This window comes from Phragmites australis, chromosome 9, assembly GCF_958298935.1.
Source record: "Phragmites australis chromosome 9, lpPhrAust1.1, whole genome shotgun sequence".
Lineage (NCBI taxonomy): Eukaryota > Viridiplantae > Streptophyta > Magnoliopsida > Poales > Poaceae > Phragmites > Phragmites australis.
In genome coordinates, this window is record NC_084929.1 from 36360737 (window position 1) to 36378499 (window position 17763).

The 17763-nt window shown below is 41.5% G+C and overlaps 2 protein-coding genes across 2 annotated transcripts; one reads left to right on the forward strand and one right to left on the reverse strand.

The window, feature by feature from the left end:
• Nucleotides 1-2120: 2120 nt before the first annotated feature.
• LOC133929568 (uncharacterized) lies at nucleotides 2121-4799 on the reverse strand. The gene is made up of 4 exons (XM_062376375.1): nucleotides 4623-4799; nucleotides 4110-4241; nucleotides 3924-3994; nucleotides 2121-2699 (listed from the first exon to the last, which is right to left on the reverse strand). The coding sequence occupies exons 1-4, from the start codon at nucleotides 4671-4673 to the stop codon at nucleotides 2462-2464; spliced, it is 492 nt and encodes a 163-aa protein (XP_062232359.1). The 5' UTR covers nucleotides 4674-4799; the 3' UTR covers nucleotides 2121-2461.
• Nucleotides 4800-11738: 6939 nt separating this feature from the next.
• Nucleotides 11739-13424, forward strand: LOC133929569 (putative RING-H2 finger protein ATL12). The gene has a single exon (XM_062376376.1). It carries the CDS (start codon nucleotides 12023-12025, stop codon nucleotides 13241-13243), a length of 1221 nt encoding a protein of 406 aa, XP_062232360.1. The 5' UTR covers nucleotides 11739-12022; the 3' UTR covers nucleotides 13244-13424.
• The last annotated feature ends 4339 nt before the right edge of the window (nucleotides 13425-17763 follow it).

The window sequence follows — 17763 nt, forward strand, 5'->3', positions numbered from 1 at the left end:
CATATATTATATGGTGCTCTTGAATTGACTCATGTTAATGGTACTGTTAGTCTTGCTGTAATATTTTGTCATGATAATTTTAATTAAAAATTAGTCTACTTAGTTTTGCATGAGGTTAGTGTCATTTATTTACAAAATATATAAAATTAATAGGAGAACTAAAAATTATATTAATGAAAAAGAAAATTATTTATACTTCAAATTTGTACCAGAATCGTATACAATATCGGTTCAATTCATATACGTTTTGATCAACTGTCAAAATCATATATGGGCTGCAGATAACCCAACAAAGATCAGAATAGTTTTATCTTGCCTGCGTCTTGTGTCTTGCCTATTGCGTGCTTGACACTTCTTAATCTGTTATCTTAGTAAGAATTTTAAAAATTTTCATTAGTTTTTATTATGAAATTTAGCTATTGATTAATTATATTTTACCTAGACTCTTTATTTATGTATTTAATTTTTATAATAATTTGAATTTTTTATAAGACTATATTTGAGATGGATCCTTCATTTTTATATTGTAACCCTAATTTTAATTATTAATTATTTTATTTTATTTATATATTTTGCTTCACAAAACATATGGAAATCGAACAACAAATCTTTCATAATTTTTAATTCCAAATTTAGATATTTATTAATCGTATTTGATACTGACCCTTTTGTTTCCGAATTTAACTATTTATTAATTGTATCTGATTAAGGGGTCTAGATCTTTTTCTTTTTTTATTAACTAGTAATTTCGTGACTTAAAAACAAATATGATGGCTATTTTTCTACTCAAATAATAATATAATGGATTCAATGATTTGCAGGCTTATTCACAACACTAGAGCTTTTTAAGGAGCCTGCATGTCTACAGACTATATAAAGCTTTCTATATACGATTCTATCCCCCTTATACTACAATATAAAGGCTCTTTAGTGCCAGCTCAAAAATGCCTTTTAATACTATTTTTCAACCGATAGTGATTGGTCAGCATTAAAAGTCACCTTCAATTACTATCAGTTATACAACCGACACTGAAAGTAGTTTTCGAGAGAAAAAGAAAAGTAAACAAGCCAACTCGATTAAACTGACTCATCTGCCACCGTTGTTGCGACCACTCGGCTTGTCGGTGGAGCCTTGCTCTGTCCAACACAAAGAAACCGTGGGGCATGAAGGTCGCTGCCGCCACAAAAAACGTCGGGCACGAAGGCCGCCGTCGTCACAAAAACCGCGGGGCACGAAGTATCTCCGTGGATCCCGCCGCTCACCATCGTAGATCCGCACCACTCACCATCGTGGATCCCACCACTCACCGTGGTTCTCTGACCCTAGCGAGATTTATGATCGAATCTGCTGGATACCGCAAGAGGCGCAATTACTAGTCGATGGGGGAGGCTAGGAGGAGCAATGAGAGAGAGAGAGGTTGGTGGGATAGGAGGAGGAGACTTGTGAGGGAGGAGGAAGAGGAAGGTGGTGTGGGAAGAGATAAGTGGTGAGAGAGAGGTGAGGGAGAGAGGGTTGGGATCGAACGTGTAGAGAGATATGGTGGAGAGAGTCGATCCGCGGATGAGATGAACTAAAAAGTGATTTAATAAAATTTTTGGATCCACCTCTCTCAGTAATACCGATTCAAATTAAAAACCGACACTGATAGTATTAGTACCGATTTTTAGTATGAAACATCACTGATAATAACTTATCAGTATGTATGAGCTGTTTTTCAAAACCAATACTAAAATTAATTTCTTTACAAACCGGTAGTGATAATCACATCAGTGCCAATTCTAATCTAACCGGCACTGATAACCCGTACAGATGAGCAGTTCTATTATAGTGTTACGTCAGTAAGTGAAACTTATATCCAAGGATATGTGCTATTCAGTGTTTGTTGTACGCAAATACATTTCTAGACGACTGTGGCACATATAGTACTCCCTCCGATTTAAATTCAATAAATTTGTAAGATTATGAAAGTATTTTTCAAAACATATTTACACATGATTTTTTATGTTTTAAAACTAAATATTTTAGAGTTATTGATAATCAATATTTCAAAATTTTGACCGATATTATTCAAAAGGTCAAGTATTTGTGACCGAAAGGAGTACTGGCTAGACGTTTCCAATGCAAGAATATAAACTTTCCAACCTTATCTATTCATGACACAAGTACAGTTGCTGAATACAAACCTATCTGATTTGTTTTGAGCTTCAGAAAAGTGCATGCTCCTAAAACACATACAGTATGCTGCCAAATCGACATTTATTTGACCATCCTAAAGAATGTCTATTTTTTTCGATAGATAAAAGTAGACGATAAATACAAAATATCATCAGCTCATGGTTCTAATCATCATCATCATCATGGATTGTGCAGGCGAATTTCTTGAGCATTGTTTCTTGTAGGAATGAAGGCATCAGTAACCTCATTCTCGTATCTAAAAGGTAAGCAGACCCATCTTGTATGTCATCCCTTGGGCCTCTTCATTTTTACAATAAAGTCATCATCGTCATTACTGTAATCAACTCTTTTCTTTGCCTTTGAATCCATACTAGATGTAATTGGTTTCTTTGAACTTTCAGGTTTATCTTTTCTTACAGTAGACTTAATTGGGGTACCCATTCGTACTTGCTGTTGCCGCTTTTGCTTTCTTTCATATGCTTTCTTTGCTCTCTCTGGAGATAACAAACCATGCTCCATTAACCTGTTATAGTTTTTGCTTGTGAGGTGATTAAAACAATGGTACAACAAAGTGCTTCGCAAGATAATCTAGTATCTGCAATTAATGCAACTCTTAAAGATGTTATCATGATTAAAAACTGCTTTCCGAGCATGCTAAATTCGATCTTATGTTGAAAAACAGTCTCGTTACTTTGTTTCGTGGATAGCAGGAACATACGAATGCATATGCAGTCGCTACTAAATAGAAATGGAGGATCTTTTGCCCTCTCTTTTGGATGAAGGGGAAGAGGGGAAGAGAGAAGAAACACACAATGACTAACATTAACCAGTGATTGTAATTTCATATGCTGTTATTGTGAAGCAAAACTAAAAATCTTGCCATTTGGACAAGCAAAGAGGGTAAGATGTTACACCTCCTAGCTATGCTGTTATAGTGGTATTTTTTCCCTCTTTGAAGCCATTCTATCGTAAGCACTATGAACTAGTTACTTTCCTAATTTCCTTGCACCTGTTGTTCACAAAGTAACTTGTCTTCAACCTTTTGTTCACCTCATTTACGCTGCTCTTCAAATGACAACTATATTCGAGTTAGTCTAAACAAGGTAGACTGGTTTTGAACTTAATTACTTAGGCCATGTACCACGTGATCTGTACTAATATATCAGCCCTCTTGTAGTTGCACTGCAATTTACAAGCACCTTTTGTTACCACTATTTTTTTTTCCTTCCTTAATTAGCATCGTACCTGAACTTGTGTTTTAATTTTAACATGAGAGTCAGAGTTAGTTCCGGCAATTTTGATTTATTTCCGACCTGTGTTGTAAATATTTTTTTTAATTCCTAATGGACAGCTGTTGGCACTCAACCTATACTATCGGAGGCCTTAATTTTCTGGGTCCTAGTTTGAGATCTGAAAGGCATAATATCTTACCATGTCCTCTGTGTTTTGCAGCATAATAATAATTAAGAAGATAAGCAACAAGATTTAGCGGTTTGAAATAAGATAACAGCATAACAAGTAGATTTTTTTTCCTACCTTTTTTGAACATTTGGCAGGAGCACTGCATTTCCACTAAGAAATCAAAACAAGAGTCTTATTTTGTTTATTCGCTTTAGCAGCTGAACAGAAGAGAACTGAACAGGTGGTCATTGCTATATATACAGGCATGCAGTGGGTGTTAAGTTGATAGGATGCACTGCATTAATCAAGTTTGAGAGGAAATGGAAAGGAGAGCAGGTGGTAGTACCAGAATTCAGCCATCTCACTGGAGGGAATCTGCTTGGACAATGAATCGTAGAATATCCTGAGAGGCTCTCTCTGCGGCACAACAAATATCGTACATGAAAACCATGAGATACACTGTCACTGATAGGTCGAACAGTTAGTGATGTGGGGAGAAGAGAAGAGGAGAGAAGGGAAGAGAGGGGAGCACCTCCTCTGGAGGATCGAACTTCTGGCCGGGCAGGGAGTAGACCTTCTTCTCGGCCTTCCCTCTGGTGGTGGTTATTCGCTTGGTGGCCCTGGACGAGGAGGAGGAGCCTGCTGCTGAGGATTTCCCTTTGGCCTGTGACAATACATCCAGAAGAGAAGGTGATGGAGAAGGCAATCGAGCTGGTATTGAGCGTGGTGAGAGTACGTATATAAATATTGGCGGCAACTCAGATCAGATCTTGTACCCCCTAGCTTCTACTTCACACTAGATGGACTGGAATGAAGTGAATCCAGTCTGACTGAGCGAATTGCCATATCAGGAGGAGGAGGAGATGTCAGATCGATAAAAGGAAATCCAGCATGACCTGGCTGGCTCTATCTGCACGACCGCAGCAGCTGCTGCATGACCAGCGAGCTTTGCGCCTGTTTCTTTCTCTAGCATAGCATATCGATTTGATTTGAATTAAAACGAGCTGATCGATTCGATTCGATTCTGGACAGGCAGGGGATGTACCTCGAATTTAACGGATCCGATGGCGGACTTGCCTTTGGGCAGCGACGACATGGCCGGAGCGCAGAGATCCCAGCTGAGCTCACACACAGGGAAAGGGAGGGAGGAGAAGAGGAACCAAGAGAAGAAGGATGCGTGACCTCACTCACATCAATCACAGCGGAGCCTCCGCCCCTCCGTACATCTCTAATATGCTTGAGATAGCTATTATCTATTTTTAATAAAATATAAAAGCTAGTATTTGTAAGTTATAACGACAGAAGCTATATAATTTTTTTTAAATATTCTTTTAATTAAAAGATAGTATCTATCAACAACTATTAAAGATAGCCTAACTGACTGACAGACCTCTGATAAAAAACAACGCAAGAACAAGGCGTGCTCCGATCCGTCTATTTTTTAGAAAGCAGGTTGTATTTCATATGTGTGTGTATATATATATATATAAATTACATTACACTCCTTACAAATACAGCTCTGAAAAATACAAAAATCACACCTTGTCCTTGAAAGGTTCTCCCGGTGTATTCGTCACCATACTTTGCTTATCCGAGGAGATCGCTCACCATCTGCAGCTAAACCCTCTGAGCAGATGAGGCCTGACGAGTTTTTTAATTTTTTATCATTAATATTTAATAAATAAAGCTCTGATGGTAATATTTGTATAAATAGGTGCTTACCGCACAGCTATTTTAGAGGTGCTAAGAATGTGAGGATAGTAGCGTCATCCTTTATAGTCTTCTCATGGGGCGTTTAGGGCCCACCCCGGACCTATCAGCCATACCATCCTCGAAGAGGGTGGTTAGCCATTACTATCATCTCAGAGGGCGGTTAGCCTCATCGCTTGAAAATTTAAATTTTTTAATTTAATTTTTGTATACGTCAATTTGAAAAATAGTGCACATTCATTCGGTGAAAAATGTTACTTGTGTAAAAAGTGGTCAAAATGGTATCACAGAGTACTTACTTTTTAAAAAATTTGGATCGATGTAAATATGTCAATATTTGTTTATTTATTTGATGTAGAATTGTATGAGTAATTTTTTAGTAACGTAATGTTAGGAGGATAAAAAATTAATTTTTTTAACCATTGTAGTTATGAAGCACTATTAGCATAATACCCGGTACGGAAGTTACATACACTAACAAATATTACGATGGGACATAGGGTTTATCGTTGCTGCGTGAATGGATCCTAACCATAAAGACATGATGACAACAAATGTTGACATGTACGATACATCTAAAGACTAACCTAATAATGTGTCGCTGCTAATCCTAACATGTCTTAGTGAGTAAAAATATGTCGGATTACAGTAAATACTTTCTAGCGAGTATACCTAGAATATTTGTTCTTTTTTAGGGCATCGGGGTCACCCGCTTTAGCGCAACATACCCTCTCCTGCTTCCTTACCCTCTCTACTTTCTCGTGCTTGAGCCGCGGTGAGCTCCTCCGCTGCCTTCCTTATGCGCTCCTCCTGCTGCTGCTTTAGTCATAGTTTCTCCTGCTGTTGCTCGTACTCCCAGCGTTCGTACGCTTCTCTCATCCATCGCATGCTCATATCGACCCACCGCTTTTGGTATTTATTTTGCTCCATGTCGAGCTATTCTACGAAGTCACAGATATGTGGAGTAGACTGAACAAATAAAATAAGATATGGGATTAGTAAAACAATGCATGAAATCATATAGAAAGTGTCACATGTGTGATCTATATCGTTATACCGGTGAGTACTCATATGGTTCATGTTGAGGCTTGTCATATTGGTAGTTGACACACATGAAAAACGTAGATTATAGGTGTATGAGATGTCGTGGGACTTGTGAAGTCTACAAAGGTCACCACATAATCACATTGGCGGTTTGACCCCCTAGGGAATGAAAATCCTCTAATGTTTCTTGGGTGGGCTTGGTGGAGCCGAGGAAGACATCACAATTGAGAGAGAGCTGAGGAAGGAGTGGTCTATTCATGAATGAGAGTGGGGTTATTTATGGTGACTGGGGCTGGTGCATGGACTGAGTATATGGGCTTGGCTGGAGGCTGAAGCATAGGATTCCCAATGAAAGAAGGAAAAGTTGTGGCATTGATGTTAGACAGAGATCCCTGTGTTAGGATAGAGGTGTTGTCATTTAATTTATGATTAAAGCTATATCGTGTGGTCACTTCATGTCTACAACCTGCGTAAGGACATATATATTGGCTAAAGTTGAGTCATGTGGTCACTTAGTGTCTAAAGCCAGACTTACGGCAGAGGTGTTGTCATTTTATACTTAAAGCTCTATCGTATAGTCACTACGTGTATAAATAGCTTTCTAAGTAATATTTTTCATATATTAGATATAATTGTGCTTGGATAGTACGTTAATATAATAAACGTATCATCACATTGAGTAGACGTAAAGTTCATAAATAATTTATAACATAGTACGTTAATATAAGATAGGAACCATATACCCATCGAACTGAACTAATGAAATAGAAATATATAAAAAAATAGTCGTGGCTGATATTTGCATAGTTCTTAGTGGATAGATGTTAAATACCTAGATCATCTCAAGATGGTGGAGGAAAGTGGTGACATAAATTAGCGGAATAATGCCAGTTGTGCCAGTGGGTAAGATAGTTATCGTCTCCAAGGTGATGATGCGAAGTTATAAGAATGGGTACCAATAAATCCACTATCATTTTTAGAGTCATCAATGTCCTCTAGAGATGGAGGCCTAAGAGGGAGAGGTCGTTTTGGTATGATATCGTTGTCGTCGTCATCTTGACGTATGGTAGTAGCACGTCCTATTTTCTTGTCGGTTGTACGACATCTCGATATGGTGTGTAAACATCCTCTTGCAATATTCCTTCAATCTTCTCCTGTATTGCTGCTAGAACGTCGAGGCATTAGGGGTGTGAAATTATCATCATCATCATCCTCATCAATTTATGGGTGAGTAGTAGAGAGCACCCATGTACCCCTTAGGTTCGCTGAACGTCATTGTCTTCTACGCGAATTGGGCATCACACCCCCATCGAAGAGCATATAAATCACCAAAAAGTTTGTGATTTCTTTGTTAATCAACTGTGCGTCTTTCGGGAACACATAACTCAAAAGATGATCATTCGAATCAATAGAAAAAAGATAAGTAGTATGACCAAATAGAAAATGATGAACCTAAATGTGGGATGTATACTGGTCAGGTAATATCACTATTGCTGTTTACCTCCTAAAGAAACCTAGCACGGAAGGATGGTCGGTCAGTTCGCACATCCTGAGATATATTTGAGACTGCTCGTAAAAGAGAGCCCTAAGGTACTCGGTGGCTACATATTGTAGCAGAGCGGTTAATGTAGAATAGAAGGTTCTTGTATGTAATTTGGTCACTGCTTGGATTATGTTGTTCTCCTTAAAAGGGATCATCCTTCCCTTCACACATAACCTGTAAGGAGGCATTAAGTGCTATATGGATCATTGTAGGTATCTATGGAAAGCCTGTACTCAAAGATCCCGCCATATATTTATTGATCATTCACTGCAACGTTATGGCTCTGCACCAAAGCACAATTCCCCAATTATTTAACAATATTAAACAAGTATTAAATATCATAATTAATGTGTAACAAAGATTAATAAAAAAACTAACAAATAAATTAAAAATAATTCATCCTTGACTGCATGATTTTGGATGCTCTTTTGCTTGGAGAATAGAATTTGCATGGGTGTAACAGTAACATCTATCGCTTCGATCTTAATCCAAAGTAAAAGTCTGCTTTAAGTATTCATCCTAAAAAAAGCAATCCTTGTGTGTTGAATAGTTCATACAATCACATGTTTGATGCTAGAGCTGTAATTAATGTTAGTCCCAGAGGTACTGATGATACAATCCCAGTATATGCCAATCCCCAAGGTGCTCGTGCTACAACATTAGCTCGTGCTACCACATAAATCATAAGAGGATACTACCACAAGCATTGGCGTGTCTAAATCCTGAGTCAAGATGGAGGTGTTGTTATTTCATCGTTTGGTCTAAAGCTAGCCCCAAACTTCAACATCAAAGACGAGGAATGGATCAACCTGTTGAAAAAATACAACTAGCATGCGGTCACGTGGGATTAAGAAATGAAATAATGACATGGTAAATAGTACATAGAAAATAGACACGTCCAAATATATAAGACTAGTTCGCAAATTAAAGATGCATCATGAAACAAATATGTAAGTTACAATAGCAAAAAAAAAAAATCCTACTATTGTCTCCCCCATTGTCGCTGGCCGTTCTCACCATCATGGTCCCGTAGCCGCTGCTGTTGGTTCGCCCTAACGTGATCCCTAGAGTAGGTCAGGGCGTCTAGTGGACCAACTTGCCTTGTAGGCCTAGTAGCGATCACAGGTGTCGAGGCCTCCTCTTGGATCGGTTGTGTCGGTAGTGGAGCAATGGGCAACTGGGACAGCGTGACAACATCGTAGTTTGGTGTGGCCCCAAAAAAAGCACGTTGTAATACTCGCTTCACTCTATACTTCACATCAGTCGAGGGATAATGCTTGATGTCAAAGTAACTTTTCGGGTTTTTCGCACATATTGTGGCTAGTTGACGTGATAAGTTATTATATAAATCTTTGTATGTCCCAAATCTCATCTTAATAGCCTTCTGTTTCGCTCTTCATGCCTTGGTGTAGTTTATTGTGTCCTGCAATCTTCCTTCAATAGCACGGATTATTAATCGTGTCTCATACTTTAGGTTATCTACAATCTCTCTGTATATAACATTGGTAATAAAAGCAGATGACAGGTTTTGGTGAGAGCTCTATTTCCTCAATGTGACAGTTATGCTCCCTAACTATTGAGCACTCTTAGTAGTTAACCGACTTCCCCTTGAATACGTGCACCCGCCACGAACAATCAGGCACCAAACACTTACTGTCGTACTCCTTTTTGCTCGACTTCACAACCTTAAACTACCTCCAAAGGGTCATCAACAAGAATTTCACTATATCAATAACAACCTCCTTATTAGGGTATATAGCACCTCGAGACACCTCGTTTTCATGATATTTCCAAGGTGTCTGATGACCCTCACTCATCACTAGCTTTGAAAATTCCTGATTTATCCACTCTGCAGGAACATGAGCATTTCACTCCTCATTTGATGAATTCTCATCGGCAGTGGCTTTCTCCAGCTCTTGATCCTTCCTCTCCATATCTTCAATTATGCTAGGGATGTGCTCCCCTCAGCGGCTACACCCCTCGGTTGCATCTCCCGCATATTCCCAACATCTTGCTTGTCTCTCACAGTTGTCGGGTCTACTTCATCCACCACTACCTGACTTGTTACTGCTACTGCTTCCGCAACGTTTATCTCTGTTGGATCCTTCTCGTATGACTCAGCTAGCAGCACAAGAGGGAGATCATATTCACATGATATATCTATGTATTACCTCCAAGTAGATGTCACATTAATCAGGGTGAGCTCCTCAAAGTACCTCTAAGTAACACGGTTTAGCACAGCTCTCAGTTTAAGCTCATGTTGCTGGAGATCCAGTTGAAAATAGCGCATCAGCCAACATGGCCACTATGATTCCCTCATTGGCTCTACTAAGGCCCTTGATGACGTGCTGAAATTCAGAAAGATCTACACCACTAGAGCCATAACTAATTTGACCTTCACCATTATATATCTGAAAATATAATTTATCAGACATCTCTGGAAACATCCAAAAATATGTCAATGTTAATACGAGAAAATTATACTTCTAGTTATCGAAACTACAACAAAATTACTGACACCGATGACCACCTAATAATACATTTAGTTCACCACAATCATTACTCCTAAACAAACTAACCAATTTAAACAAATTGACTATCCGTCTATTTAATAAAGTTTCTAATTATCTATAATTATTACTTATATCATTATTTTGTAAAATCTATATAATCGAAACTATGTACTCTAAATACTATTATATATCTGATGGCTATCCTACCATATTAAAATTGATCTTTATAATATACTACAAAAGATAGTATATCCTACCTTTCTAAATCCTAGTCTCATATAATATAACTATTGTTATGTCGCTAAACCTAGATCTAGTGATACTTTAATTACTAATAAAAACATAAATATAGAAAACTATCGAAAACCAGATCTAAAATCCACAGGTAAAAAATAGTAGAACTTTGTCACGCTCTTCCTCTCCTCTCCTCCCCTCTATTTCTTTTTTTCTAAATTTAAATGACTATTTTGTTCGATTTTTAGCTTTTTTATACAGTGAGGATAGTGGAGGGGTGGGTAAGGGGCAGTACGGCCGGCGGGTATGGAGGTGGGCCTTATCCGCTCTCTGAGAGGGTGGTAAGGGGTGGCGCTGTTACCGTGATATTCTTACCGTCTTCTGAAAGAGCTGCAGATGACGGTAAACATCTATTTATACAAATATTACTATTGAATGTCTATTTATTTAAATATTAATGATAAAAAATAAAAAAATAAAAAAAACTCGAGACCTGATCATTATTGGTTCTGGACCCAGCCCAAATATAAAAATACCAGACGGTCTAGCTCAAGCCTGAGCCTGACCTAGCCCATCACAGGCCCAATCAGCTGTTGGTTTTAGGCCTGGGCAACAATTTTCGCTGTCAGAATCAAACTTCTTGTTGCATGTGCTCCAACTCTAAGAGAATATTATTTAGTATAGTTTCAGTTTCGAGATACATACAAGATTTAGAGTTTATAAATAAAATAAAATAATTTAAATATATATTTTTAATTTAAAATAAAAATAAGATGTGTAAACTAAAGACCTTAATCTATTTAAAGTTTCAAATTAAAAATTTTTAAGCTAGGAATGATAAACTCGAGAAATCCTTATAATAGAGCTGCTGTTGATAAAGCACCTGCAGTAGTTATGTGAACAAATGGCTAAATTCTCAGGCTGTGAAAAAAAGTATTTTGCAAAGTCGCAGTAGGTGAAAATGACGTGTCCGTTGATTTTTCTGATGTCTTATAATTTTTTAAGAACCATCGAGTATAAATCTGGATAAGGCAAATAAATGGTTCTGTTAAATAAAATCATGTGTGCGATGGGCTAGTAGAAATTTCGGCTTGTGTGGTTGAGAATTCAGAGCTGGAGGATGTAACCTGGGGAGGCGGGCAGGCTGGGCTCAAGGGAATGAAATCACCAGGAAGCTAACAACAGCACACAACCAAATACTCTACTAGCAAGGAAGAATGGAAAACAGGTCGCGGCGCCCTTTCTCTTGTCTCCTCTGCTAGCTCAGCTCATTCAGTAGCAGCCTCCCTGTCCATGGCAGCTCTCTCCGGCCGGCGGTCAGCTCCTCCCTCCGTCCCCACCCCCACCCCGACGCTGAGCAACGCATACGCATAGACCCGAAAGGCAAAACTAAAAGAGTCCATGGCGCGCCTCGCTCTCCTCGCAGCTCTCGTCTCCGCGGTGGCGTGCGCCGCGGCAGCGCAGCCGGCCACCACAGAGGCTGCTCCGGAGAACCCACCGGGCGTCGGCATCAAGGTCTCGTTCCGGCCGAGCGTGGTCATCGTGCTCGGCATCTTCACCATGATCTTCTCCCTCACCTTCCTCCTCCTCATGTACGCCAAGTTCTGCCACCCCTCCTCCTCGCCGCTGCCCGCCTCTCTCCCGACTAGCGTGCCCGGAATAAGCAATGACACAGCGACAAATCAGGCCGGCGTCCCCAAGCCGGTGATCGAGTCGCTCCCCTTCTTCCGCTTCGCCACGCTGCGCGGGGCGCGCCAGGGGATGGAGTGCTCCGTGTGCCTGGCCCGCTTCGACGACGCCGACCTCCTCCGCCTCCTCCCGCGCTGCCGCCACGCCTTCCACCTTGACTGCGTCGACCGATGGCTCGAGTCCAACGCCAGCTGCCCACTCTGCCGAACGAGGGTCGACGCCGACGACGCCACGCTCGGCCTCAAGTACGCCGCCAGCGCCCGCATCGTATTCGGTGGCTCCGACGACACCGTGGGGAGCGGCCGCGACCTTCTCGACATCTTCGTCGAGCGCGTGCCGTCCTCGAGGTTTCTTGCAGGCACCGACTGCAAGGAGGAGGAGGAGGAGCAACCGCCGCACATGGTGTCGTCGGAGTTGGACAGGCACAAGCACCGCATCATCGTGTCGTCCGTGGTGTTCAAGAGCCGGTGGAGCGAGCTCAACTCCGCCGATCTCATCGCGCTCGACACCGAAATGCTCCGCTCCATGTCCAGCGGGCGCTTCTTCCCGTCCTACTCCCCGGAGTACAACGAAGCCAACAAGATATCAGCAGCAGCGGAGGAGGAGGTGGATGATGTCGCGGCGACGACGATCAGAGAGGAGACGGAGAGGAAGCGACTGCTGGGGAGCAAGCAGCACATGGGGGACGGCAGAGGCGGCGGGTGCAGCAACTCGGCGGCAGTTGACGCGGTGTCTGCGTCTGCGGCAAGGATGATATCGTCCGGTGTGCGGTCCGTGTCGGAGATCGTGAGCCTGCCGAGGAGGAGGGAGCGGCTGACGGAGGAAGGCGATCGGCGGTGGCTGCCGATCGCACGGCGGACGGCGCGGTGGTTCGCCGGACGCGCCAAGGGGGAGGAGGAAGGACCTGTCCACGTCGTGGCGGCGCATGTCTGATGGAGTCAGTAGGTGTAAACGAACACTAGAAAAGAAAAGTGAAAATGAATTATAATATATCGTCTATTTGGATATGCGTCGTCGTTGTGTCGTCCACATGTACCGCACCTTGTTTTTCCCATATACTTATTATTGTGTTTTGAACTTTTATATAGTTACTATTACTGCTATTAGAGACGAAGAGATTTACTTACAGATTGTATAACATCCTAATACCCGTAAGATTTCTTTCTAATCTAAGCTGATTTTCTAATAGAATAGAATGGATTGTTTTGGAATATCAGCATAGTCAAGGGACATGTATATTATAGATACTTGTTCCGGGATATACTATATTTCCATTAAAAATATATGTATAAGTATCAATTATTTATTTATTGTCAGCCACTGACGTGCGCATCTCGGTGATGTCATTCTGGAGCAAGTGATCGATCGAGGGAGGCCAAATGCGGTGAATATAATGCACTGCAGTATTATTCGTTCGTTCCCAAGTGGAACCGAGCTGACGCAGGAGACGTGCATTATCAAGTCCAACATGCAAACGCAATGCTAACAACATGTGTTCTCTCTCTCCGTCTGTACATGATCCTAATTCATAATCAGTTGACCATATGTGCTTGGCTGCTAGCACACAGAAAGAAATTGCAAATTAATGGTACTCCAACTATTGATTCCATTTGGTCTCTTCGTTAGTATAAGTAGTTTTACTGGTTCAGTTCAGGGCAGAGATTACTGTATCGTCCTAAGTGAAGACTATTTGCTACATTAGGCAGGCCAACTTGTTTAACAACTAGCTTAACTAGTATTAGAGTTCAAATTTGATGATTTTTCCTAACCAAGGTGTGTGTGTGTGTGTGTGTATGCAGGACAGACAATGGAATGTATGTATGGTACGGTTCCCTTCAATGTTAGCCAGCTGAGAGCTAGCGTGCATTACCCAGCGACGACCAGATTGATGCATGCATGTCAACGCCAAGAGTATGACGATTTTGACTTGTCCATTTCCGGCTTAGATCATTTAGTCAAAAGTTTGCTTATTTTTCTCTCAACTTGGTTGCATGCTATTTAGCTTACCGCAAATAGCCAATGATTCTTGCTGGAATATAATTACTGCTACAAGGAAGTTGCCAAAAAATCAACTCTCTCAACAGCAGTTTCATTTATCTTGTGAAAAATGTCTACATATATAGCATGTGCCAATATTTTGTTTCGGTCCAAACTAAGGCTCTGTTTGGTTTGTAGAATCGGACCATGATGTAGAGAGAGTCGGTATTGTTCGTGCTAGTAACTGTACTCGTCTTCACTGATCGGTTCACAAATTCTCCTGCTGTGTTGATGCATCCGTCTATGCTTGTCATCTATGCTTGCTGGATCATAATAGTCAAATTATATTGTTGTCATCTATGGTTGCTGAAAAAGGATGCCTTTCGGTGTTGGCCAACTATGCTTGCTGGATTTTGTTCTGTTTACCTATCTTCAATGTATATGAGAAAGCATCCGATTGTATGATTGGTCTGTTTAAGGTGCTCAAGGTGCGGATGTTCAACAACTTCCTGAGACCGTAAGTCTGTTGCCCGATCGCTCAACTTCCGACAGCCTTTGGATGATCCTCACGTCCTCCCGGGCTGATTTTCCTGCCTCCTTCAGCCTTGAGGCGGGTTTGCCTCGAGTTGGGATTTCTCCGCAAGAAGGCGGGCCTCCACTCCAAGGAAGGAAGCTGCAGTGCTTGGAGGGTTGAAAAGAGATTTCGCATCGAGGTGATCATCTCCTCGAGCTGTAGACAAATCCAAAATAAGTGAAAAATCCACAAGAACACGATGTTAAAATCACCACACCAATTGTTTAATATACCTGGATGGCACTCGGGTTCTGAGAGCCGGAGGGGCCTTTGGCACCAGGTGCTCAATTTTCACCGTCAGATTTTGCCACCAACCAAGGGTTCGGCCTGATCAACCTCCATCCTGTCCAAGTCGGTGGTCGCGGCTCTGGTCTCATCGGCCACACTCTGTATGTCCTCACAATATCACACCCGGTTTAAAAAAACAAATAAGATATATTTCATATATATATATGTCATGATCAAATTTCATATATACGGGAATATAACTGTGTTATTACATAACGATAAGATTTATTACAAAAGGATCTGTATGTCTTAAAAAACACTAAGATAATTTTCAGCGGTAGCGGGTCTTCCATCCATCCACAAGCGTTATCCAGAGAAATATCAGCCTAGAACATGATTTTTAGGTCGAAAGCCTCATTCGCCTAGAGCTCAGCTCCAATGGCAGGGATGTCCTTCAAGTTCTCATCTTCTGAGCAACATCAAGAGGCTAGGAGAAGATAAACGTGAGTATATAGAGTACTCAGCAAGTATAGAAAAATATGATATGAAGGCTTAAGGTAAGAAATAATTGACTTAAGTTTACTGTATCTATACCATCCTAATCTAGGACTCAAAAATGACTTAGCAATCCTATTTACTATGTGTGACGACACCAACAATAAAGAGATAACTCATCAGATTTCATCTGACTACCAGACTCACCAGATATCCTATATCCGGCTACCAACTCATCGGGATACCACCATCCAACCACCCAAAACCATCATAAAAAATCCCCATTAATCATGAAGAAGTTCAAGCCCACTCTTGACCGTGAGCACGGCTGATCGATCAGTTTTATACTCTGCTGAGTCTGCACACTTTACCCACGAGTCATGATCAACTCTTTTACCGGTACCCGTCGGTACCTTACACACTTTCGAGGTGTGCACCAAGAGATCACTACAAGGCCTTTACAAGGTGCCTCCAAATCCGTAAACACCCACTAAGGTTTCACCACTAATAGGGATTCCATCCACTACATAGCCCCCTCTTGTGCCACTCAATCGTTCACTGGTGCGTACAGAATAAGGAGGACATCCAATTAATCGGCCAGGCTGTACCATATAAGCCTTGTGATTGCGCTGTTATACCGGGTTATATGTCCATGAACCAGTCCTTAAGATCTAAAGCAGATACTTGCATATCGCCCAATACGTACACAACAGCCATACCAACTAAACCAACCTGCCTAGATCCATATGTTCCATGTTGCTACAAAAGATTACCCAAACTGGTTCATATTGCATAGACCATTAATCAAATTAACATTTATCCTACCCGACTTAACAACACAACTAAGCATTTCTACCCTCGACACCAAACTACAACACCGACGACAAGGATAATCATGGAAAGTACTAATAAACCCTCAACACAGGATTCATATTGACAAAAGCATGCAATTAGAAAGTAAAAGACACACTTTCCTATAATTGAATCAATGTGATCAAGGACACTTGCTTTCAGCAGCGGGTTGCTCAAACTCTTCAAAGATCTGGTCCTGCAAGCTCACATATTGCTCGTCTCCTGTTACAATCGAGCACACCGGAAATAAGAAAGCACAAAAATCTAAGAACAGTACACTAAACAGAAGAAAAGTGCTATAAAAGGATACTAACAGATAGTACTCGCTACTACGATTGCGTGAGCGCAAGAATCGCCTAAAATGGAGTTATAATGGAAAAGTTATAAGGGTTTGAAGCTTTGGGGCCATTCTGAAAAAGAACAGGGGCTAAATTGTAGAAATATTAGGGACTTATATGCAATTAAATCAAACTATAAGGGGCTAAAGGTAAAATTACAAGGGCTGAAAAGGGTATTTTTTAAAACAGAAAAGTTAGGGGGTCTAAATGTAAAATTACCTCATTTCAGAGATTTAAGGATTTATTTTTGAATTGAAAAACCTAATTATTGTGTCATGCTGATGTCACTGGCTTACGAGGCGGCTGATGGGCTTAGGTGCACTGACGTGGCTTGCCACGTAGGATAGGGCTGACGATGTGGCTGTGACATGTGGCACTGACGTGCCAAGGTTGATTGGGATTTGGTTATTTAAATCTTGGGCGCATGATCTAGATCGGACGGCTGAGATTTAAAACGCGAAAGGGTATCCGGGCTTCTAATCTCGACCGTGCACCTACGATCGGATGACCGATGGTATTTAGGGGGAGGATTGGCGACCGGTGGCGACAGAGAGACGGTGGCGTTGCCGCGGGCATGGCTGTAGCATCGCCGGCGACGCACAATCAAGCGCTACGGGCTACCAACCGTGATGAGAAATGGCGTAATCGAAATAGGAGGCTATGAGGGTCCTTACCGAAGGCTTCACGGTGGCCGGAGGTGGCTCGGGGGTGGCTAGCAACAGAGAGAAGCGGCGACGAGGTCGAAGCTCGACGAGATGATGGTCCCTTTGGCGAAGAGACGAAATTGAAGGTCGGCGAAGCTCCCTCGTGGTCCTGCGATGCCGAAGAGGCAATCAGCGGGCTTCAGGGCGCAACAGAAAAGTCTGACGACGGTGCTCACCTGGAGCTCGGTGGGAAGGGTCGTGCGGCGATGGAACATCGTCGAGGGGCAGTGGAGGAGACTCCTCGCATTCCTGCAAAGCCAAAGATGACCTTAGGAGCACCGGAGA

Bases quoted from the DNA above. Each gene is read 5' to 3' on its own strand.
- LOC133929568 (XM_062376375.1), bottom strand. From the start codon at position 4,673: ATGTCGTCGCTGCCCAAAGGCAAGTCCGCCATCGGATCCGTTAAATTC. The intron at 4,242-4,622 runs GTACATCCCCTG...GTATTGTCACAG, and splicing joins TCGGATCCGTTAAATTCGAG to GCCAAAGGGAAATCCTCAGC. The intron at 3,995-4,109 runs GTGCTCCCCTCT...GTTGTGCCGCAG, and splicing joins AGTTCGATCCTCCAGAGGAG to AGAGAGCCTCTCAGGATATT.
- LOC133929569 (XM_062376376.1), top strand. From the start codon at position 12,023: ATGGCGCGCCTCGCTCTCCTCGCAGCTCTCGTCTCCGCGGTGGCGTGC.